The sequence below is a fragment of the Trichomycterus rosablanca genome, chromosome 2 (assembly GCF_030014385.1).
Source record: "Trichomycterus rosablanca isolate fTriRos1 chromosome 2, fTriRos1.hap1, whole genome shotgun sequence".
Lineage (NCBI taxonomy): Eukaryota > Metazoa > Chordata > Actinopteri > Siluriformes > Trichomycteridae > Trichomycterus > Trichomycterus rosablanca.
In genome coordinates, this window is record NC_085989.1 from 13,886,040 (window position 1) to 13,911,502 (window position 25,463).

The 25,463-nt window shown below is 37.0% G+C and overlaps 1 protein-coding gene and 1 long non-coding RNA gene across 6 annotated transcripts in view; both read left to right on the forward strand.

The window, feature by feature from the left end:
• The window catches only part of epb41a (erythrocyte membrane protein band 4.1a), a 130,754-nt gene extending 111,058 nt beyond the window's left edge, over nt 1-19,696 (forward strand). For 3 of the 5 annotated variants that reach the window (XM_063011518.1, XM_063011509.1, XM_063011543.1), the window contains 5 exons: nt 3,363-3,536; nt 10,168-10,254; nt 11,115-11,195; nt 12,397-12,518; nt 18,977-19,696. In XM_063011518.1, the coding sequence (XP_062867588.1) occupies nt 3,363-3,536; nt 10,168-10,254; nt 11,115-11,195; nt 12,397-12,495 (441 nt within the window). In that variant the 3' untranslated portion in view covers nt 12,496-12,518; nt 18,977-19,696. Of the gene's footprint in view, nt 1-3,362; nt 3,537-10,167; nt 10,255-10,837; nt 11,007-11,114; nt 11,196-12,396; nt 12,519-18,976 lie in introns of those variants that run through there. The other 2 variants (XM_063011526.1, XM_063011534.1) reach the window with 2 other exon arrangements.
• A 932-nt stretch (nt 19,697-20,628) lies between these two features.
• Nucleotides 20,629-22,235, forward strand: LOC134305447 (uncharacterized). Its single transcript, XR_010008536.1, has 4 exons — nt 20,629-20,719; nt 21,511-21,553; nt 21,841-21,889; nt 22,047-22,235. It is a non-coding gene; the product is annotated as an uncharacterized LOC134305447 (long non-coding RNA).
• The last annotated feature ends 3,228 nt before the right edge of the window (nt 22,236-25,463 follow it).

The window sequence follows — 25,463 nt, forward strand, 5'->3', positions numbered from 1 at the left end:
AAACACAGTGCTAAACCCACCTCTGTTCCAAGTTTTTTTGAGTTTTGAGACATCAAATTCTAACTGTGTTTATATTTACATAATACAATGACGTTTATCAGTGAAACATTGGAAATATTTTTCTTTTTACTTCTGTCACTTCTGAAAATTAACAAATCACAGATGTTCCAACTTTTCTGGAAATGTGATTTGTACAACATAGGATGCAGTTCAAGAGGCTGCCAGGACATTTGTAAACAATGTCTACATGAGTAAAAATTACAAGATAATATGCCAGTTAAGTGTGAAGTCCTCACAAGAGAGGAGAACATGGCACTAAAACAGAATATTATTTTTAAAGGTGTAAACTTACAACTGCTCTGTGGCATTAGAAGAAATATCTGTACAGGATGTAAAAATTAGTTATGGTGCATTTGTTTTGGTGTATTTTGTGCATGTTGTGATTGAACAGTTCTGGTGATACTGTAGGTAAAAAAATGGATGTGGCTGCTTGCTTGATCTCAGAGCTGATCAAAGGATGGTGACTTGCCCTGCATTTACTGACAGTTCTGTCTTGTCATTATGTATTCATCATGTCAGGCTGCCTGTACTGTACTCACAATAAAGTTTTTTTTTTCAGTCCTGCTGTGGGCTTAAAAAGATTTACTATCTGAATACTATTTACAGGTTACTCAGGCCCTAGTCACAAGAAAGTCTAGTAATTCCTTGGCGAACAGGTTTAAGTTCTTTGTAATGCTCACAAAATTACATTATTCCATATGTAGAGATGCTCCAATTAATTTCAGACATACCAAACTCCAAACCTTATAACTGAGTTATTTTGTGATATCCTAAATAACTTTAGGCTCCATTAAGTATTGTTTATTAAAGCTTGTTCTGTCATAAGGGTCTCTGCTACTAGATTAAGCACTGTTAAATGCCACCATGGGTAACTGAAATTGTGTCTCCAAATTAGAAGTTTTAGCCTATTGTGGCGTCTGCTCCAAATGTGCCTATAAGTGCATTTGGATATATTCACTTGACCATTCATCTGCATTTACAGTGGGGCCAAAAAGTATTTAGTCAGCCACTGATTGTGCAGGTTCTCCTACTTAGAAAGATGAGAGAGGTCTGTAATTTTCATCATAGGTACACTTCAACTATGAGAGACAAAATGAGAAAAAAAAATCCAGGAAATCACATTGTAGGATTTATAAAGAATTTTTTTGTAAATTATGGTGGAAAATAAGTATTTGGTCAATAACAAAAGTTCAACTCAATACTTTGTAACATAACCTTTGTTGGCAATGACAGAGGTCAAACGTTTCCTGTAAGTCTTCACCAGGTTTGCACACACTGTAGCTGGTATTTTGGCCCATTCCTCCATGCAGATCTCCTCTAGAGCAGTGATGTTTTGGGGCTGTCGCTGGGCAACACAGACTCCACAAATTTTCTATGGGGTTGAGGTCTGAGACTGGCTAGGCCACTCCAGGACCTTGAAATGCTTTTTACGGAGCCACTCCTTCATTGCCCGAGCGGTGTGTTTGGGATCATTGTCATGCTGGAAGACCCAGCCACGTTCCATCTTCAATGCTCTCACTGATGGAAGGAGGTTTTGGCTTAAAATCTCACGATACATGGCCCCGTTCATTCTTCCCTTAACACGGATCGTCCTGTCCCCTTTGCAGAAAAACAGCCCCAAAGCATGATGTTTCCACCCCCATGCTTCACAGTAGGTATGGTGTTCTTGGGTTCTTCTTCTTCCTCCAAACACGACAAGTTGAGTTTTTACCAAAAAGTTCCATTTTGGTTTCATCTGACCACATGATATTCTCCCAAACCTCTTCTGGATCATCAACTTCAGACGGGCCTGGACATGTACTGGCTTAAGCAGGGGGACACGCCTGGCACTGCAGGATTTGAGTCCCTCTCGGCGTAGTGTGTTACTGATGGTAGCCTTTGTTACTTTGGTCCCAGCTCTCTGCAGGTCATTCATCAGGTCCCTCCGTGTAGTTCTGGGATTTTTGCTCACCGTTCTCATGATCATTTTGACCCCACGGGATGAGATCTTGACCCCAAGGGAGATTATCAGTGGTCTTGTATGTCTTCCATTTTCTTACAGTTGCTCCCACAGTTGATTTATTCACACCAACCTGCTTGCCTATTTTAGATTCACTCTTCCCAGCCTGGTGCAGGTCTACAATTTTCTTCCTGGTGTCCTTCGACAGCTCTTTGGTCTTGGCCATGGTTGAGTTTGGAGTCTGACTGTTTGAGGCTGTGGACAGGTGTCTTTTATACAGATAACGAGGTCAAACAGGTGCCATTAATACAGGTAACTAGTGGAGGACAGAAGAGCTTCTTAAAGAAGAAGTTACAGGTCTGTGAGAGCCAGAAATCTTGCTTGTTTGTTATTGACCAAATACTTATTTTCCACCATAATTTACAAAAAAATTCTTTAAAAATCCTACAATGTGATTTCCTGGATTTTTTTTTCTCATTTTGTCTCTCATAGTTGAAGTGTACCTATGATGAAAATTACAGACCTCTCTCATCTTTCTAAGTAGGAGAACTTGCACAATCAGTGGCTGACTAAATACTTTTTGACCCCACTGTAGATGTGGCTTTATGACCGGCTGGGATTTTAAAAAGCTCTTCACTTTCTATTGTTCTTTTCACAGTTTCAGCTTCACAGATGCAAACTGCATAATGTAAACAGACAATTTTAAATCTTGTGTATCTGTCTATTTTTTTGATTCAGCATACAAAAAATTCTCACAAAAAGCCTCATTTCATAAATTACAAATGTATAAATACCATACCATAGTGTTGTTGTTACACTACAAATTAATATTTTTTAAGAGTAAAATGGTATGTTTGTAAATTTGACATTTAGAATTAAGAAAGTTACTGTTCTCAGAGGTCTGAACATATTTTGATGTATCTGCTCCAAGTCACTAACAGACAACGTGCAACAAGTGTTAGTGAAGACAATCTGTTTCTCTGCAATTATAATGCATGCATATACTGTTTTTTTTCAGCACCTCTGAAAATACATTTCTATGGTCACTTGTAGCTCAGTGTATTACAGGAATTATAACAGTGTATTATAACAGGAAAACTATAGTGCTTATGAGGAAGGCAGTCTATGCTCTTAACGATTTGTGCTCAACAAAATACTCACATAGCTTTCATTACATTCTAATTTGGTTTTGCACTTTGGAATCGCTTATTTTGCTTTGTCCACTTATTTCTTTGCTATATTTCTTTCTCACATATTGTTAACTTTTTCTCTGCTTATGTGCTTATATGTATTTATTATTACTGCTCTCTTTCATTTGCATTTTAAACATAAATCTTTATAATGGTCTTTTGTTTTTTGTTAGGATCTAGAAAAGTCTCAGTCAGGGATTTTGCGTCACCACTGCAGTATCAGCGAGCTAAAGCGCAGCTTTATGGAATCAATCCCTGAACCTCAACCCAGCAGATGGAACAAGCGATTGTCTACACACTCACCCTTCCACACAGCTAATATTAATGGCCAGCCTCACTCCACTATGGTAAGTGCTGTTCAATTAAGGTATTAGGTTATGAAATAAAGATTATGTTTTACGGTTACCACTAAACATGGTATGTTCCAGAAAATAAAAAACAATCATTGTTTGATATTTTCTCTCAAGATTTAGTTACTTGCCCAGTATGCTAAAATGTTTTAATTTGCTACCGTACATCTCTAGATATCCTTTGATCATGGCCTCAGTACTTTTTGCAGCAAAGCAGCCCCATATCTTGTTGCTCTTATTTTCGTAATATTTTTCTTATACTTTCTAAATACGTTTTTTCTAATATTTAAAATATATACTTGTACTGTTCTCCTTGTGTGTATTTAAGCAATAGAACACGAGAGGGAGTGTGTTATTCGCGATAACACATGACCTCAAGTGTTCTATTGCTTTTATACAACAGTTTTTACAAAATAAAGAAAGAAAATAAATCAAAGAAGCCCTGAATTTCATATTGAATATGCTTTAATATTGACAATACCTTCCGCCAAAAAGTAGTTCCACAACGAATGAGTTGCTGCTATGCAACAGTAAAAATTCCATACCCTGCCTTAACGCAGTAGGCTAAAAAAAGGCATATAGTTTAACACTAAACGCTAGTTTGGAATAAAAATAATAAGCAAATATGAATAAGCGAAGATGAAAGGAAAAGGAGAAAAAGCTAAAAATAAAATTAATTAAGAATTAAAAGATAGAATTTAGTTATTTGAGTTATTGCGTTATTTGTATATGTTAATCTGCACACTTCCGTTCATTGTGCAGTTAGAAAAAAAGGCTGCTCTGTAGGATGTGCATCGGCATCTATCAGTCCGGCTCGCTTTGCTGGTGGCCTCTGTACTGTGTCTTTAGGGTCATGTTCTGCACTGAGGACTGCACTCCACCTTTTTCTATCAGCTAGTGTGGGTCTCCAATAGCTTTTTAACGAGCCCTCAGACCTGAAACAACTGGCGGCTTGTAATAACAGTTGTGGTGTGAAAAGGCTGTGCTGTTATCACAAATATCAGCACGGTTAGAACGCTTCTCAACCAATCAGATTGTAAGGTCGGAACTAACTGTTGTATAAGAATATTTATGTTTCAGTGTAAATTTTGACACTTTAAATCGACTTAAATCGTTGTGAGATACTATACAACCGCATTTACATATTCATTCAGTTAGCTTAGCTGCCATGTGAGATAAGTTGATTTATTTTATAAGGCTTATTTGTTAATGTATGCTCACACAGTTTAATTTTGGTAAACTAAGAGTCAATATTTATATTGTATTTTGTTTCCTTTGTTTTTATATAGTTTTACTCCTCTTCATTGAGTGCATGAATGTGCAACTGAATAAAGCTTGGATGCTATATCCTGACTCCCTTGTATTTAATTGAATGGAGTTTGGCTTGCTGTTGAATTGTGTTCGCTTTTATACACAATCTACATGACACAATCTAGTGCACTGTGTAGGGAACTTTAATGTGTTTGTACCGTGAACAGTTAGCTTAATAGCCCAGTTAGCAGCTCCTAAGAGTTCTGTTATCACCCATATCCTTTGGTGTGTGTGAGAGGTTTTTTATTTCTTTTTTTCCCTTCGGAGGTTCTTGCCTTTTTCTTCTTGTTGTTCTTACCTCCCTAAAATGAGTTTTTGCAACTTGGGATGTCTGCTTTGTAGTGTTAAACTTTATATTCGTTGTGGAACTACTTTTTGGCGGAAGGTATTGTCAATATTAAAGCATATTTAATATGAAATTCAGGGCTTCTTTGATTTATTTTCTTTCTTTATTTTGTAAAAACTGTTGTATAAAAGCAATAGAACACTTGAGGTCGTGTGTTATTCGCGATAACACACTCCCTCTCGTGTTCTATTGCTTAAATAAAATATTAACATTGAAAATCTATATCATCATAAAACTTACAGACGATGCTTTTCGAAAGGTTAAACAATAAAGATGGCAAACTATTAACAGGAGAACGATGCGAAGCTGCCAGAGTACAGTTAATACTGAACTACTTCCAGTCTCCGGTAATTATTAAACTCAAATACTGTCAATCTAAAAGTCCCCAAAAGGTGGCACCATTTTCACAAAAATGAATGACGGAACAATACTTTTAAGTTCTTATGAGTATATTTTAGTACAAAGTAAAATTACAATGCATGCAAAAACCCATGTTCTGGGGAGTTGAAATTTATTTAGGATAAAATTGCTCCAGGTTTTGCTTAATTGCAAGCCAAGTATTTTTCCCAACCTGGACACAAAGATCTCATATCTCGTTTAAAAGAATGTCAAAGAATTTGCCATATATTTACACATACACATGTACAGTACAGTGAAATTCTTTTTCTGCATATCATATGGAAGTTGGGATCAGAGCAGTGGGAGGTTTAAGGGCCTTGCACAAGGGCCTAAGAGTGGTTGCATGGCAGAGCCAGGATTCAAATCAACTATCTTCAAGTTGATAACCCACGGCCAGTGGCGGAGCCAGACAATTTTCATAGGGGTGGCCAGACTGAGACCATTGCTCACACAGGGGTGGCACAGAAACTGTCTGATACCTTATTTTTTATGTGGCAAGTTGCTGTGGATCTAGTGTTTTGGTCACTCACTCATTTACCTATACAGGCAGTGAGTGCCATGTAGAATTACATCAAGCCTACCATAATAAGCTTTGAATTTTTTCTCATTTTCCCTGACAAGTGAAAAACTAAAATATAGCAACCTTAACATTATGAGGAAGAATTTCAAAGATATTCCTTTGCAATACTTAATCATTTGGCTGCCAACTTGTGTGTACTGATGAGACTTATTTGAACCCCAGAACATGCTAGCATGAATGCATGGAAAACAAATTTTAATTTTCTTTCAAGAATATGATAGACTGACCAACACTATTAAGCCAAATCAGCATTAAAAATTGACTTTACTTTTAATAGCCTTCTACAATGCTGGGGTTTCTTAAAACTGAATATTTTCTTTTAAATAGAAGTGTTATTTAACTGCTATTAAATTGTTTTAAAAAAAAAAACACCCAATTTAGAGAAAAAACGCCCAATCTGGCAACACTGGAACGTGCAGAGCCAGTTGGCACCTTTACTGGTAGCGCGCCACAACTATTAAGTAAGTATTAGTACTCAGTAGTAGTACTTCTACTGTAATTGTGTTGGTGGTTGACATTTATGTGAGTGTATTACTGCACTGTTTTGGTGGAGAACTACTTGCTTGAGGTGCGCTGTTGAATTCCTGTGGACCCCCTGGCTCCGCCCCTGCCCACGGCTCTAACCACTGTGCTAACGCTGTCCCTAACTGAGAGTCATTGCTCTGCCAATCTGGAGTATTTGATGAATAAGTGCAGACCATTTTATTTACTTAGAGAGATCTCACCTATTGTTGGTCCTGCAGTTAGCATTTTTCCTTTCGCTATTGGCAAGATAGGAAGATAGGAAGAGCTGAGTACAGCAATCAGCAAACAACAATCTACACACACTGGTGGAGTTTTCATAGTTGTGGGGAAACTTTTATCACTCCAGTTTGCAGAATGTCTCCTGTCCCACTAGAAGAGACAAAACTTTGGATTATATTTATACAAACATTGCAGAGGCATACAAGGCTACCCCCTTTCCATCTCAGACAGTCTGATCAACTTTCATTGTTTCTGCTTCCGAAGTATGTGCCACTCATAAAACATCTGAAAACAGCATCAACGACAAGTGTAGACAGAAGGAGCCATCTTTTCTTTACAGCATCATAATAATGATTAAAGCATGCATTGACAATGTCACCTCTTTCTAGCATGTGAAAAAATTCCCTAATCATTAGCTCAGGGTGAATCCCAAGGTTCACATTCTGTCTGACACTGAGGCTTACAGCTCACCCAGGGCAAACCTGAAAAGGGGCATTAGGAAAGCCAAACACACCTACAAACTGTGTGTCTAGGAGCACTTCCACAACCTGTCCCAACTTTTTCTGATTTGGGTCTATAGAAATATCTAACTAACAGTACAATAAGGTTGTGGATTTGGGAGTCTTTCCAAACTTGATGAAAAATGGTAGATCTTTATTTCAGTATGCAGTAACAAATTACTATGGATTCAGTAAACCCAGCCTGAACACCCAGTAATGAAAGAATACACCATATATACATATGAAAATACCCCCTTCCACCTAAACTCCTCCTGTTAAAGATGTGACCTTCTGTTAAGGGTGGCTCAATGGAAATTCCCATTACCATAATCTCCAGTACTTCTTCAGTGTTCATCATTATTTATTTATTTTTTTTGCTGCATGTTCAGCATGTTATATTCCTTTCTGGCCTTCTCAATATGACTTAATGGTCTTTCCACCTGTCCTAAAATCTAGATTGTTCTTGGGCAATCACTGCTTCAAGCAAGTCAATACCAAACAATTGCAATTGCAACAATTTTATGGGAGGTGAGGTGCATTTTCTGTAAGAAGTGCAGAGTGTACCAATAATTTTGGCCATGGTACAAGTGAGCTCTGTTTTTACCCCACAAAAATCTGCATCGGAAGGTGCTATGTAAATAAATTTCTGACAGCGGTTGTCCATCTTCTCCCTTAGATCTGCTGGAGCAGTGTTTGGACATTTTTCCGGGTTTGATGATTGCCCAGTTGGGATAACCACAGGGCCTTATTTTTTCGGCCTTAGTGTCAGTGGGGATGCTGTTAGCTTAGTGGCGCAGCGTCCTGATGACAGCTAGTTTGTGCTCAAATGGATTATAGGAGTCAAACCCTAAATACTGGTCTGTAGCACAGAATTGTTGATTGTGGGCTGTGACAATTGTTCATATTCCAACCATGCAAGTTCTAGGTCATGACAGGTTTGCTGTGGCTTTACAATTATTAACAGTTTAATAAATCACTAATAACTGAGAAGTGCTCCATATTCTAAAGTGAAGATACACTCATCACTAACTATAGACTAAACAGCACTAAATAATTATTAAATGAGTCAGTTTGAGTCCCATATTTGGCCATCCATTCACAGGATTGTCAAGATGTCAAAATGCATTTTGAAGGTTTACAGGTGGCATAACTCAAAATACTTTCTAGCAGACATTTAATAACTAACACAAAACACTAAAACACTATTATTAACTCTATTTTCCAATTTATTACACACAAACACACAATACAGCAATCAAGACTAAACCACCAGAAATACTAAACACCACTGTAAATAATCTGTGAAGCTAACAGTGCTGATTACACTAAATGAGGCTAATATGCTAGGTTGGGCTAAACCGGGCATGAACAGAACAAAATCCAAACTAGTGTAACGTAACAAAAGATAAAACAAGAACGTAACAATTCTGACACTAGGTATTAATTACACAAAGCACAAGACTAGAGTATTATAAGATTTAACCTTACATATTATTCACAGCTGTGTTTAGTAATGCTGGTGGTTTAGTCTTGATTGCTGTATTGTTTGTGGATGACGTGTGCAAAATTAACCTACAGAAGAGATGGTACCAGGATACACTGTAGGATAAGCCACCTCATACAGAAGTTGAAGGACATGTAAGGAAAAAAATTGAACAGAAGGACGTCTCTCCAACTTGGTGAAAATGTTCCCAAGATACACAAGTGTATCTTGGGAACAGCGAGCTTGACTGAACAACTCATGTTTAAAACACACAACATATATACATTCAAGAAGAACTATATATGGGCTTCCTACGTTGCCCTTTTACGGGTTTCCTGTAAAGTATGTGTATTACCCAAAGGCAGTGCAGACAAGATGGAACTGTCACCTCAATTGTAATTGGTCTAATTGTCTTTAAACACTTTCATGTCTAGGCCGATCCCCTTTGTCTGTGATGGCTGTTGATTACTCATTATAATAATCCCTTTCAAGTTGGTTAGAACCTGTGAGAGCTGTCTCTGCTGTTCTTGTTTTATATGCTAAACTACGCCAGGTGGTCCCCAACTTCAGGAAGAGACACCCTGGTATATACGTTTGATTATGATAATAATGCCATTGAGTGCAGTGGGGTAAAGCTAGTCATCCTTGGGTCCATGCTGTAATTCTTACAGACATGATAGCAAAACTGAATACTTCTGCGAATAACAGATTTCATGTTTTTTAATATTTAATCAATTTTCTAATTACTCTAAAAGCATGTTTTCACGTCATTAATATGGGTAATTAAGTGTAAACAATTACATCTGTTTAAAACACAACACATAAATTGCACAAAAAGTCAAGGCTGTATTAAGGGGTTGATGCAGACACAATAAAACACTTTAAATTTACTTCCATATCATTTCATATCAGCATTAGATGTACATACTGTTAAACTACTGTCATTGTAGCTGTAAAGTACTGTAAAATGTATTCATATAAAATGTATTTTATTGTCATAGAGCTTGCATAAGATTTAAAATGTTAAGTTTACTGACTCTTACTTAGCAACCATATGGCTGATGTCTTGAGATGTTGCCTCAGTATTTCCACATAATTTTGATTTCTCACAATGCCATGTATTTTGTGAAGTGCACCAGTTCCTCCTGCAGCAAATCATTCCCACAACATGATGCTACCACCCTGTGCTTCACGGGTGGGATGGTATTGCAAGCCTACCACTTTATAATACATAATACAAAGTGCAATGTCTGTGTTTCTTTTAGCATATTGAAAATGAGGGTATGCTACTTGATGCACAAACCATTACCTCTGAGACTGTAAGCACAACCACCACTACACAGATCACTAAGGTAAGAGTCTCCACTTATTTTGTACTGATTTATCTTTAAGATTATTCCTTTTACTAGTTTTACTATGTGCTTAGCTGTTTTTGCCAGACTGAAGCTAAAACTAGTCACTAAACCTTTCTACAGACTATAAATGCATGCGAGTTTGTGTCCAAATTATACCTTGTAAAACTAGAGAGATGCATTTGCTAAAGAAACTGTGATTGCAGCTCAGCAGTGGTAGAGTATGTGGGGTTAAATATTGTTTGTGAGTCTATATATTTGGTGGGGGTGTGATTACTTTTGCTTATGTGTGATTGTGTGTGTTTGCAAGCATGTTTTTGGTTGGGGTGTGACTACTTGCTCACGTATCTCATTGTTTGAATGTAAGCATTTATTTGGAAAGGGGGTGAATCATTTTATTATCAGGTTACAGAACAAAATGTGAATGTTTGCTTTAAAGGTAGCATTGAACTAAAAACAGTAATGGACACAGCTGCATTCCAAAAGGTGAATCATGTTGTAAAAATATTCATTGACTATACATTAAGCCATATACTCTAGCACTGTCACCTCATAACAAAAAGGTCCTGTGTTTGATTCCCAGGTGGACCGGTCCTGGTCCTTTCTGTGTGGAGTTTGCATGTTCTCTCTGTGTCTGTGTGTGTTTTCTCCAGGAGCTCCAGTTTCCCCCCTCAGTCCAAAGCCGTGCAAGGGAAGTGAATTGGAGATACAAAATTGTCCATGACTGTGTTTGACATTAAAGATTTGAACTGGTGAATCTTGTGTAATCAGTAATTACCTGTTCTGTCATGAATGTAACCAAAGTGTGTAAAATATGAAGTTAAAATCCTAATAAATAAATTAACAAATAATGTTTTCAGACTGTTAAAGGAGGGATTTCAGAAACTCGAATTGAGAAGAGGATTGTGATCACTGGTGACACTGAGATTGACCATGACAAGGTAAACTTTTATTTAAGAATGTTGCCTGGCCGCTCAGGTGGCGCAGCGGTAAAAAGACACGCTGCAACCAGAGCTGGATTCTGAGTACGTCGTATCGAATCCAGCTTTGCCTTACTGGTTCGAGGCTGAGTGGCTGTATGAGCAACCATTGGCCGGTTGCTCAGTTGGGGGGTGGGACTAAGAACCGGATGTGGGTCTCTCTCTGTCAGAATGCGATTACGACCTCTGCCGGCTGATTAGAGGCGCCTGCACAGGGATGAGGAAGAGTGCCCTTAGGGTGTGTGTCTCCGCATGCAACGCTAGGTGGCGCCACACTCATCAATGTTTGGGTGGCAAAAATGCATCCGGCTGCTGCCCATGTTTCGGAGGGGATATGGGTTAGCTTTGATCTCCTCGGTCAGGGCAGAGTTCGGCATAGACAGAGAGGAAGCACGATGCAAATTGAACAATTGGATGCGCTAAAGGGGGAGAAAAGGGGGGGGGAGAATGTACTTTGTGTCACATAGTAAGAAAAGATATTTTAAATTGGTAATACATGTGCAGTTGTGAACTAATTACATACATTTGTGTTTAACATTATTGGCACCCTGAATATTTAGTACAAAATGTAAGACTCATAATTTATAAACTCAGATGTTGATACAGAAAAGCACAAGACACAAAATAACACATTGGCAGGAAAAAAGGACACAAAATTGGAAACAATGTCAGGAACAATGGCACAAAATCAGACCAACCTGTGATTAATTAGAAATTAGAGTCACCTGTCCCCACCTTGTCAGGCTCGTATTACTTATAATTAGCCTATGAATTGCGAATATTATGATTAAAAAGGCCAGTTTTACTTCCTGTTCCTTGTTCACAATGGCAAAGATGAGAGCTGTCTGAGCAGACCAGAAATTCTATTATCACTAAGCTCACACAGTCTAAAGTGTAGAAGATTATTTCTAAAGACATTGGCATCATGACTTCAACAGTTTAAAAAGTTATCAAGAAGATGGCCACTCATGGAACAATTAACTTTCAGGATGTGGTGGAAGAATGGAAGGAAAATTGATGAGAGAACCCTATGGCATACAGAGAGAAATCTTCCAATTGTTATAGTGATTTAGGCTTGTGAAGTTTATCCTGTAAAACAGCACATCATCCTTGTGACCAGTTACTGTTTATTATTCTGTTTGTTAATTTTTGTATTCTACAGGCTTTGGCCCAGGCCATAAAGGAGGCTAAGGAGCAGCACCCAGAAATGTCTGTTACAAAAGTAGTGGTGCATCAGGAGACTGAAATTACTCCAGAGTAAAATGTTCCCACTAAAACATTCAGGTGAGGACTAGCCAGATGTGTGCATTCCAACTGTACTGTACCAAAATCTTATCAGATACCTTTCATTGACATTAATTGGGTGCAGCTTTTCTATGATTCGATTTATAATTACAGACTATACTTATAGCTTAATTTATATTTAAATGTAGCATGAAAATGTAGCTGAAGAACTATGTTAATTTATTCCTTTATTGATTTGTAGTTGTAGTGGCTCTGTCACCAAACGGAGACAGTAGGCACATGGCATGGACATGGCACAATGACCAATTTACTAACTTACACCTAAAAGGAATTTAGAGCAGCCAGTTTCCCTTCTGCTTTTTATTTATAATTATTTATTATTATTTTTTATTTAGTGCTTTTTTCTGTTTTTAGAAGATGAAAGAAAACCCTTAATGAAACCCACATAGACGTGAGACATGATAAACATACAAAACACATCACTGACCGAGTTCATTCATTCAAAGGCAAATATTATGTTTATGTGAGCTGTGCCAGTGTGCTGCCCATGTATGACAAAAAAAAATATTATAAACTACACAGATAGTAAGTAGTCAAAGACATCAATATAAACTGAATACAAATTTAAAATATAAACAAGAAGTAGTATAAATATTACGGAAGCGTATTGCTGCCACACAGATAAAATAAAAATACCGTCAGTATGTCGTTATAACGAGAAAAGATGTCGTTATAACGAGAAAGGATGTCGTTATAACGAGAAAAGGATGTCGTTAAAACGAGAAAAGGATGTCGTTAAAACGAGAAAAGGATGTCGTTATAACGCGAAAAGGATGTCGTTATAACGAGAAAAGTTCATTACCTCAAATGCTGCACAGCTGATGGAGCGTATCTGCTGATGGAGAGACAGTTTGCACACATGCATGATGCTGTAACTTGTGTAACCTTACAGCTTGTGGTGCCGATCAAGATTCTCCTTTAGGATCTAAACTTGGTTTAATATTCAACATTTGTCTGACATTCGGCATTCCGATCTAAATAAGTGCTTCAAAAAACACATAAGACCTTCTTATTTGATGATTTCTTACACAAATGAAAATAGTCAACATACTACAAAAACAAGTTTATGTTCAATTTAAGATTACGTCTATTTATCTAAAGAAAGGTTATAATGAAACCGTTTATCCAGCTCCCACTTCATCTAACGAGTTAGGGACCGTCATAAAACTAACTGAGAAACGTAGGAAACATGCACTTATACACACTAATAAATCCATTTAAATCTGGTATGATTTGATGAATTAATGTCAAACAGTTTTTACAAAAACACATCAATGTTTCTCACCTACTACAAAAACCTTATTTTTTGAAATAACATGGTATTTATTTTACATTACATTTAAATAAAGATAAATAAATCTGTAATAAATTTATATTTCAAATATACAAATTATATTTCCAAAAATACAAATCATACCAGATTTAAATGGATTTATTAGTGTGTATAAGTGCATGTTTCCTACGTTTCTCAGTTAGTTTTATGACGGTCCCTAACTCATTAGATGAAGTGGGAGCTGGATAAACGGTTTCATTATAACCTTTCTTTAGATAAATAGACGTAATCTTAAATTGAACATAAACTTGTTTTTGTAGTATGTTGACTATTTTCATTTGTGTAAGAAATCATCAAATAAGAAGGTCTTATGTGTTTTTTGAAGCACTTATTTAGATCGGAATGCCGAATGTCAGACAAATGTTGAATATTAAACCAAGTTTAGACATTGTTGATCCTAAAGGAGAATCTTGATCGGCACCACAAGCTGTAAGGTTACACAAGTTACAGCATCATGCATGTGTGCAAACTGTCTCTCCATCAGCAGATACTCTCCATCAGCTGTGCAGCATTTGAGGTAATGAACTTTTCTCGTTATAACGACATCTTTTCTCGTTTTAACGACATCCTTTTCTCGTTATAACGACATCCTTTTCTCGTTTTAACGACATCCTTTTCTCGTTATAACGACATCCTTTCTCGTTATAACGACATACTGACGGTATTTTTTTTTTAACTGTGTGGCAGCAATACGCTTCCGTAAAATATAAACAAGATGACAGAATAAATTTAAAATGTATAAAAAAGAACCACAAATAATCAAAACAGGTTAGCAAAGAACACAGATGTAGTAGCTTTATCAGTATGTGTGACAAGCATGATAGTGACAGCTCTAAATAAACAACTGGCCAGGGTGTCGGAAAATGTCTCAGAAGGTATTTTATTAAATTAAGGTCTTAATAGTTACAGTACAAAACTGAGGTATAGTAAATGTGACAGAACTTGCACATCTTTGCTTTTTTTAATACCATTGTGGTATTAGGGTATATTTCTACGCTGGCTGCAAAACAAGCACAGTACAGTGTTAAAAAATATAATTTACCTCAATTAAAATGTCCCACCCCCAGTGTGACACTTTATCCATATCAGTAAAGCTGTTTTCCTTTCTGCACTCAAATGAAGGCAGTTGCTTTGTACAGCAGCAATCAAACTGTAACTTGCCCATCAAAGAATGGCACTATCTATCTCAAATGCTGCAGGAGGACAGTGCAACTCTATTCTTTGCACACATGACATTTTAGAGTCATTTTAGAGCTATGATAGGACTGCAGGCAGGCCGCTCAGACACCTGCACTCTTTGTCTACGAAGCCACGCCACTATAGTGTGTGCAGTATAAGGCCTGGCATTGTCTTGCTAAAATAACGATGGACTTCCATGAAAGCTGCCTTAATAGTTATATACACTGCCTGGCCAAAAAAAAGGTCACACACTCTAATATTTCGTTGGACCACCTTTAGCTTCGCTGTGGCATTGCATTCATTTTCCCCCAAGATCTTGTATTGATGATGGGAGATTTGGACCACTGCGCAAAGTTTTCTCCAGCACATCCCAAAGATTCTCAATGGGGTTCAGGTCTGGACTCTGTGGTGGCCAATCCATGTGTGAAAATGATGTCTCATGCTCCCTGAACCACTCTTTCACAATTTGAGCCTGATGAATCCTGGCATTGTCATCTTGGAATATGCCTGTGCCATCAGGGAAGAAAACATCCATTGATGGAATAACCTGGTTGTTCAGTATATTCAGGTAGTCAGCTGACCTCATTCTTTGGGCACATAACGTTGCTGAACCTAGACCTGACCAACTGCAGCAACCCCAGATCATAGCACTGCCCCCACAGGCTTGTACGGTAGGCACTAGTACAACCCGATTTTAGTAGTTTCAGCAATCTCCTTAGATGTTTTCTCTGCTTGATGCATGGCAATAATTTGACCCTACTGAAACAGATTAACATTTTTTCCATGACCACAGGATGTGTCTTTCGACATGGTTGTTTAACAAATGAGAAGCTACTCACTGCATCAGTTAGGGTTAAATAACTGAAACATAATCACCCATGCAGTATCATGCATCCAATGGGAGGCTCTTACCTATTTGCTTAGTTAAATCCAGGTGGTGACCTTTTTTTTTGGCCAGGCAGTGTATGTCTCTTATAAATCCCAAGGTACTGATGCACCCCCATCTTTCACTGATAACAATCTGGCAACATTCAATTGTATTTCAGTATTTATATAATTTTTGTGTTATTTTCAGTGTATAAGTGTCAAAAACAACCCCATTGTTTTACATTAGCCTAAAATATATGCAGTTCTACAGGACAGGTTTCCCATACATCCTTATGGTAAAAAAAATACCTTAAAACTCGCCTTTTAAACTCAACACCACTCCCAGAACCAACTGACGTTGAGTTTCAAGGTACCTCATTCCTGCATTTCAGGCCTGCAACACATTCCAAAAAAAGTTGGGACGGGGCAGTTTAAGGCTAGTAATGAGGTGAAAAAACTAAATAATGATGTGATTCCAAACAGGTGATGTCAACAGGTGATTGTAATCATGATTTGGTACAAACGCAGCATCCAGGAAAGGCTGAGTATTTGATGGCCAGAGAATCTCCTGTTTGTCAACAAATGCGTGTGAAAATTATTAAAATGTTTAAAAACAATGTACCTCAAAGATAGATTGGAAGGGATTTGCATATTTCTCCCTCTAAATGTGCATAATATCATTAAATGGTTTAGGGAATCGGGAGGACTTTTAGTGCGTAAAGGCCAAGGGCGCAAGCTTAAGCTGAACGCCCATGACCTTCGATCCCTTCGACACTGCATCAAGAACCACTACTTAACAATAGCTAATATAACCACATGGGCAGGGGATTACTCTGGCAAACCTTTGTCAGGCACTACAATACGGAGTTACATGCACAAATGCCATGTCCAGAAGCAGCGTCTACTTCTCTTGGCTCGGAGGCATCTAGGATGGACCATCACACAGTGGAAACGTGTATTGTGGTCAGATGAATCAGCATTCCAGGTTTTTTTTGGGGAAAAAATGGATGCCATGTTCTCTAGACCAAAGACGAAAAGGACCATCCAGACTGTTATCAGCAACAAGTCCAAAAGCCAGGGTCTGTCATGGTATGGGGCTGTGTCAGTGCCCTTGGCAAAGGTCATTTACACTTCTGTGATGGCAGCATTAATGTAGAAAAGTACATTAAGATCTTAGAGCAACATATGCTGCTTTGAAGATGTCATCTTTTCCAGGGACGTCCATGCATTTTTCAACAAGACAATGTGTAACCAAATGCTGCACACATTACAAAGGCATGGCTGCAGAAGAAGAGGGTATGGGTAATGGACTGGCCTACCTGCAGTCCTGACCTGCCCCCAACAGAGAATGTGTGGTGAATTATGAAATGAAAAATGCGACAACAACGACCCTGTACTGTTGCACATCTTAAACATGTTTGCAGGAAGAATGGGACTAAATAAAACCTGAAATACTAAATTGCTTGGTATTATTGGTGCCAAAACATCTTTTAAGTGTGGTGAAAAGGAATGGCAACCTTACAGAATGGTAAATGCTTTACTGTTCCAACTTTTTTGGAAATTTGTTGCAGGCCTGATAGCAGGAATGGATGTTTATTAATAAATAAAATGAAGTTGACCAAACAAAACATGAAATATCTCAGGTTCATACTGTCTGCAAGGAAATAAAAGTCAAAGTAAATCTTAGAAACTCTGTGTTTTTTTTTTGTTTTTTTGCATTTTCTGTGCTGTCCCAACTTTTTCTGATTTGGGGTTGTACGTTTATATTTTGGGTTTATTTAATATAGGTAAATTCTATAGACTTTAAAATACTGCCCAAGTCACCTAGCCATAGAAGGAAAATGGTTGATACAAAGATAATTGTGGATGTGAACAAATGCATTGATATGTGTATATCCCACCTCTACTAAGTACTTGGAAATGTAATGGAAACTAACCTTGCATTTACCAATGTCTCATTGTCAATTTTTATAAAAAACACAAAACAGAAATAAAAGCCCTTTGTTTTACTCATATGTCATTGTTCTAATAGAATAGAATAGAATGCCTTTATTTGTCATATATACATTTACAGATGTACAGAACAACGAAATTATTTCTTCGCATATCCGAGGTTGTTTGGAAGCTGGAGTCAGTGCACAGGGTCAGCCACTGTACGGTGCCCCTGGAGCAGAGAGGGTTAGGGGCCTTGTTCAAGGGCCCTTAAGTGGCTGCATGGCAGAGCTGGGATTCAAACTCTCAACCTTTCAGTTGACAGCCCAAAGCCCTACCCACCAGGCTAACACTGTCCCTAACAGGGCTTCAGCAGATTTGTGTTTTCAGATGGTCATTTACTAGTAAGAATATGTATACTGAGAAAGCATTTAAGTCACTCTAAATGAGATCATCTGCTACATTTATTTACAGCATTAAGCAAATGCTTTAATCCTAAGTGACTTAAGTTTATGTCTGAATACAGTTTGAGCAAATAAGGGTTGACGGCCAACAGTAGCAACTTGACACCGGCGGGGCTTAAAAACTGGTAACCTTAACAAAGCCATGTAAACAGTTTCTTTAACATCACAAAATAGACTGAAGTATAGACTTCAGAATACAGGCAGTTAATGTGTTTTGTAACAGAAGACAGAAGAGATTTATGCTTGTAGTGGAGCCATGTTTATGCCATACAGCTGTTTGTGTAAGACATAATGAGACAGGCATAGTGCTTTGCCACAGTGGCTATTATGCACTATGTACCCTGGGGGCATAATAGAAGAGACCCTGTTAGGTTTTAATGAAGTCTTTGGATCATGTATACACTTCCTCAAATATGGACCTATGTACTTATTATTTTCTATAGTGTATCAGTTTAAAGCAAAACACATTTTCTGATGAAGACTGTGATGACTCTCATCCTTTATCAATGTGTTCTATTTTTGGTATGCAATGTTAATTGCTTTGCTATTTTAACTGCATTTGTTTACTAAAATTTTTTATTTGGCAGTTCCTGTGCAAAGACAGACCAAATCAGTTGGAAAAATTAATGTGAAAATGAACTACTTTTTTTCTTTTCTTTCAGCATGGCAACTACCAGTTACCTGAGAGACCTACTTACTATGCAGCAACTCACAGCCTCAAAATGTCTTTCAGTTACAAATGTTATGGAGCTAGTCAAACATCAAGCATCTAACCAGACTGCCAGCTGAGGCCCCAGATATAATTATCAGTTCTTAGGAACATTGCTAAGACCCAGAAAAGGAAAAAGATAAATAGTTCCAGTGTACTGAACCTTGTGTCTTTACTCCAATTACTGTGAATTCCAGCGTCGTCTGTTCTCCAGGAGTTTGTATTGGTCCTGACTAATTTATATGAAATGGTTTCTTCATCAAACGAAAAAGAAAAAATATAATTCAGATTTAAATAATTAAAAAATTTTTAGGGTTGATAAATGCTGACACGTTTTAAAGACATTTTATAAACAGTTGTAATGTGAAATTGGTGTTCTTTTCATGTAGCAAAGAGGTGTCTAATTTTAATACATTTTTATTTTCACCTTTAAAATACATTATGTAATATTACTGTTTGTGATGATGATGCTTACTATTAATATTATGTTTGTTATTATTATTTTTATCATTATTATTACTGCTATTAGGTTGCCACAGTGCCATAGCTGGTTGGTGCTGCATAGCAACATGGGCCCTTGGACCTGGAATTTTCAGTGGTTTAAAATGGGACCCTATAATGGAATTTGGGTGTGTCTGTGCCTGTCACTGTCTATAAAATATTTTGACATGTTCTTTATGTGTTTTGGTGGCTTTCTTCTACACTGTAAAAAATAAACATTTTTTTACAGGTTTTCCCAGTACATTTTTACAGTTTTTCCCTGTATTTATAAAAGACAGAATTTTTTTGTAAAATTACAAGAATAAACTGTATATTGAAAAGTGTCATGTGATTTACCATAAAAAATCTGTATAAATGAAATACATAAAAAATCTGTTTTTTAACAGTTTTTAGATGACACTTTTAACAAAACTAACTGTAAAAATAAAGTAATCTTCATTGACAAAAATAGCAGAATCTTCTGTAATTTTCAAAAAAAAAAACTTTTGTTATGCCGATATATCACTGTCAAATAAATAAAAATACTGTTAATAATGCATTTAAAAATGTACAATTGCAAAAAAAATATGTGATCAAAGAAAGAAATATTTAGTAATTTTGCATTTCTTAACCACTACTTTACATACATAAATTGGAAAAACAAAGGTATTGCCTACCTTATTAGACAGGCAACAATACAATTTAAACAGATTTTAACTTTTACTTTATTTATGCATTTGTATTAATTTAAAGATTGAATTGTTAAATAAGTGCATTTATACAAACTGTGTAAAACCATAGTCAAATTTAAAACGTTATTAACTGTGATTTATTCTCACATTTATAATATTTAAATCAAGCATAATTTACCCATCCCCACATTCACAGGAAAAATGTATTACAGTTCATCTGTGCAACATGTTGGGTGCACATTCCAACCAGAGCACCACAGATATAAAATGATGCTCTAATTTACCAGTTACACACTTTTGAGTGCCTGTTGGTTTTGCATAAAGAATATATGCTGGTGTGACACAAATCAATTACATTTTAGATTTAAACATGACTGCATTGTGTTTATTAGTTAACTTAACTTAGTTGCTTTATTTCCCTGGAACTACTTAATGCAATAAGTTTATCAGGTGAAACCGGATATGACGCACCGGGGATTACGCAATACATCGTGAAGGCACATTGTGTTTCAATGGCATCTCAGGTAATGTGAAGCTTTACAAAATCTTTTTCCATATGTCTAATTGCATGCTAATCATGATGTTTATCTTATTATATTGTTTAATATAGCTCTTTAGTTGAATAATATTCAAGTTTTATTGCTGTACATGCTTTATTTGTTTAAAAATGCTAACGCTAATTCGCGCGTGCTAATGCTAACGGCGGACCTGCTTATAGTGATTTATTTATTAACATCTTTCCAGGGATTCTGTGAATAATATTGAAGTCTTGAGGCAGATTTGAATAGATTGCCGTTGGCTGACTGTATATTAAGTCCGGGTGCGCTGTGTGTGATAACGTTGCATTGCCGTGGTGCTAGCTAGTGCTAAGCTAGTCAAGTTCAACAGCCAGTATTCTCAACTTGTGGCAGTAAGATTCTTTCCCGAAAGGTAAAAATGGCTTAAATTACTTAATGCAGAAATATATTAGAAGAAGGTAGAAAATAAAAAGATGTGTAATATTTGCTGTGCCAGTGCATTAAAAAACATGGACAAAACCTAGCTAGCTAGCTAAGATGTGAGCAGGCAGCTCGAGCCTGAGGGGAACTTCATGCTTTTCGTTTGGCGCTCACGTTCTGCACAAACTAAAACAAAGTGATTCTGTAACGTTAGTATCATTACAAACCTGAGTTTTGTGACTGTTATCCTGGAAAGCACACACATGTGATCAGTGTTGGATAATCAATGAATTTGTAATGTTAAAGTCTTTACTATAGAAATAATATTTTAGTTATTTACAACAAAACAACTGATGTCTTGTATCTTCTGTTTACAGATGGTTGGAAATGTGTAGTTGCAGTTGGACTGACCTTTTACTGGTAATTTTTTTTTCTACATTTTATGCTAAATTGAAGAATATTGAGCTACTTTTGACTGAACACTGAGTTAAGTTTAGATTAAGTGAAGAAGAAAAAATGTGGAAATTCTTATTATTTATTCTGTTTGGTTCTTTTACTTACTTTTTAGTTTTATGTATTTTATGTCTTCTTTTTTAAGCTGGTAATTTCTTTATAAATATTTGTCTTGCTGATTTTGATTTCCTTTAGTTTTCTTTAGTAATTTTTTATTTATATATCATTTTAATAGTATCCAATTTCATCTACAGTTTAGGATTCCCCCAATCACGCAATACCATCAGCGCTAGGAGGGTGAAGGTAAGCACAAGTTTCCTCTGAGTTGTTACAGCAACCACCCCATCTTTTACGTCTGAGTTGAAATAAAGGTTAAAGTGAGATATGTTAAGTCCTAAATGGATATTTGTGTACTGTTAAGTTCAAGAAAGTGATTTTTTCATCCTCTGTTCCATTGTAGGATGGTGATATGGCTGCAACTGAACGGGGGATTGAGGAGACTGTTCTGGGGATCTGTGTGACTAGAGTTGAGGGAGCTGAAGCCATGGACCCCCTGCCAATACTGGAGTGGTATTAGAAGGTGGTGTGGTTCTTGGGCAGTGTGTTCCTTGCCTTTGCAGTTCGGGCTGATTTATGCCTTATACAGTGTATCACAAAAGTGAGTACACCCCTCACATTTCTGCAGATATTTAAGTATATCTTTTCATGGGACAACACTGACAAAATGACACTTTGACACAATGAAAAGTAGTCTGTGTGCAGCTTATATAACAGTGTAAATTTATTCTTCCCTCAAAATAACTCAATATACAGCCATTAATGTCTAAACCACCGGCAACAAAAGTGAGTACACCCCTAAGAGACTACACCCCTAAATGTCCAAATTGAGCACTGCTTGTCATTTTCCCTCCAAAATGTCATGTGATTTGTTAGTGTTACTAGGTCTCAGGTGTGCATAGGGAGCAGGTGTGTTCAATTTAGTAGTACAGCTCTCACACTCTCTCATACTGGTCACTGAAAGTTCCAATATGGCACCTCATGGCAAAGAACTCTCTGAGGATCTTAAAAGACGAATTGTTGCGCTACATGAAGATGGCCAAGGCTACAAGAAGATTGCCAACACCCTGAAACTGAGCTGCAGCACAGTGGCCAAGATCATCCAGCGTTTTAAAAGAGCAGGGTCCACTCAGAACAGACCTCGCGTTGGTCGTCCAAAGAAGCTGAGTGCACGTGCTCAGCGTCACATCCAACTGCTGTCTTTGAAAGATAGGCGCAGGAGTGCTGTCAGCATTGCTGCAGAGATTGAAAAGGTGGGGGGTCAGCCTGTCAGTGCTCAGACCATACGCTGCACACTACATCAAATTGGTCTGCATGGCTGTCACCCCAGAAGGAAGCCTCTTCTGAAGTCTCTACACAAGAAAGCCCGCAAACAGTTTGTTGAAGACATGTCAACAAAGGACATGGATTACTGGAACCATGTCCTATGGTCTGATGAGACCAAGATTAATTTGTTTGGTTCAGATGGTCTCAAGCATGTGTGGCGGCAATCAGGTCAGGAGTACAAAGATAAGTGTGTCATGCCTACAGTCAAGCATGGTGGTGGGAATGCCATGGTCTGGGGCTGCATGAGTGCAGCAGGTGTTGGGGAGTTACATTTCATTGAGGGACACATGAACTCCAATATGTACTGTGAAATACTGAGCAGAGCATGATCCCCTCCCTCCGGAAACTGGGTCGCAGGGCAGTGTTCCAGCATGATAATGACCCCAAACACACCTCTAAGACGACCACTGCTTTATTGAAGAGGCTGAGGGTAAAGGTGATGGACTGGCCAAGCATGTCTCCAGACCTAAACCCAATAGAACATCTTTGGGGCATCCTCAAGCGGAAGGTGGAGGAGCGCAAAGTCTCAAATATCCGCCAGCTCCGTGATGTCGTCATGGAGGAGTGGAAAAGCATTCCAGTGGCAACCTGTGAAGCTCTGGTAAACTCCATGCCCAGGAGAGTTAAGGCAGTTCTGGGAAATAATGGTGGCCACACAAAATATTGACACTTCAGGAACTTTCACTAAGGGGTGTACTCACTTTTGTTGCCGGTGGTTTAGACATTAATGACTGTATATTGAGTTATTTTGAGGGAAGAATAAATTTACACTGTTATATAAGCTGCACACAGACTACTTTTCATTGTGTCAAAGTGTCATTTTGTCAGTGTTGTCCCATGAAAAGATATAATTAAATATCTGCAGAAATGTGAGGGGTGTACTCACTTTTGTGATACACTGTATATTTATAACCTTATGATTTAGAACTTGAGTTACCCTCCTACATTCAGATACACTTTTGATGTACTCCAAAACTGTTTGTTTCTGGAACTAGATGCTAACAAACTGTCATGAAGCTCAATTACTAAATACCAAGCTGTTCAGTGAGATGTAGTCCATACTGAGTATTACACTTGTGATGTACTGTTTATCGAATCCCACTGTGGTTGCACTTTCTGAAAACTTCAATGTTGGTACTGTGTTTTGTACATAATTCAGATTTATACGTGTTTCATGTTTTGTAGACATTTCACTTAACTGTATGGTGCTTTGTTAAACATTTTCCATTTAAATGAATTCTGATTGCACTTATTGTATTGTATTGTATGCTGTATTGTGTTAAAGACGTCTGATTCTTACACTGATCAGCCATAACATTAAATATATAACATTACCTCGTTTCTACACTTACTGTTCATTTGTGTGAAAATTATTTGGGTCAAAAATAGCTGAACTGTGGTGGATTTTGATCCATTTTGATGCTGAATTTAACAAAAGTTATTTATATACTGCATTTTCATACTGCAAGTTCTGTATATGTTCTAAAGTTCTATATAACATGTAAGAGCTGCAAAATTTCACAGTAATTTAAAGTGTTATGCAGACAAATCTTAACCTACTTCTAATTTTTTTGAGCTTATATTTTTAAATGAAGAAAAACAATTTAAAACTACAGGTAACATGTTTTAGGGAAAAATGCTTTTATTTTGACAGTTTATTAATGTATTTCAATAATAAAAAAAGACAATTTAACAGATAATTTTTGCAATACCTCTGACAGTTAATTTAAAATTGGGCTTTTGCTAAGTAAAATTACATGGTTTTTTTTGTTTTATATGCTAATTTCTTGTGATAACAGTAGAATATATCTGTACTTAAACTTTTCTTTATCATTTATAAAGAGAATTATTCTGTTTTTTAGAGGTGTATGACACTGTTCTAACAATTAATATATGTTAAAAATAGAAGATTTCATGAAAATATAGGACAATTTCCTGTAAAATTACAGTGATAGATGTTAATTATGGTAAATATAATTACCGTTTTTTTACAGTTTATCTCCGTTTTAAATTTTACAGTATTTTTCAATTTTTTTACAGGCATTCTCTGGCGCCCCTGCTGCCAGAAAAATACCGTTTTTTTACGCTATTTTTTTTTACAGTGTACCTCTGAATAACATGACAGCAGATGGATTGGCTCTAAATCGCTCCTAAGTGTGAATGAGTGAAGTTAATTTGTTACTGAGTTTAATAAGATATGAACCTAATTATGAATCTAAAAAATATTAATCTAAATATCATCAACAAGCATCACACTTAAATTAGTTTAGTAAAAGCTGAGATCATTTATTACAATATTATCAGTCTGAAAGGAATTTCCAAGCCATAGCTAAGATCTAAAAAACATAGATGAACATCTAAGGAACTGTAAGGCTTGATTGTCCCAACATTCTTTATTCTACTATTAGAGAGAGGGAGAGAGGCCAAAATGATATCCATGGGAGAGTCGTAAGGTAAAAAAAAAACCTAATAGCCGGGAGTTTGGACTAATGAA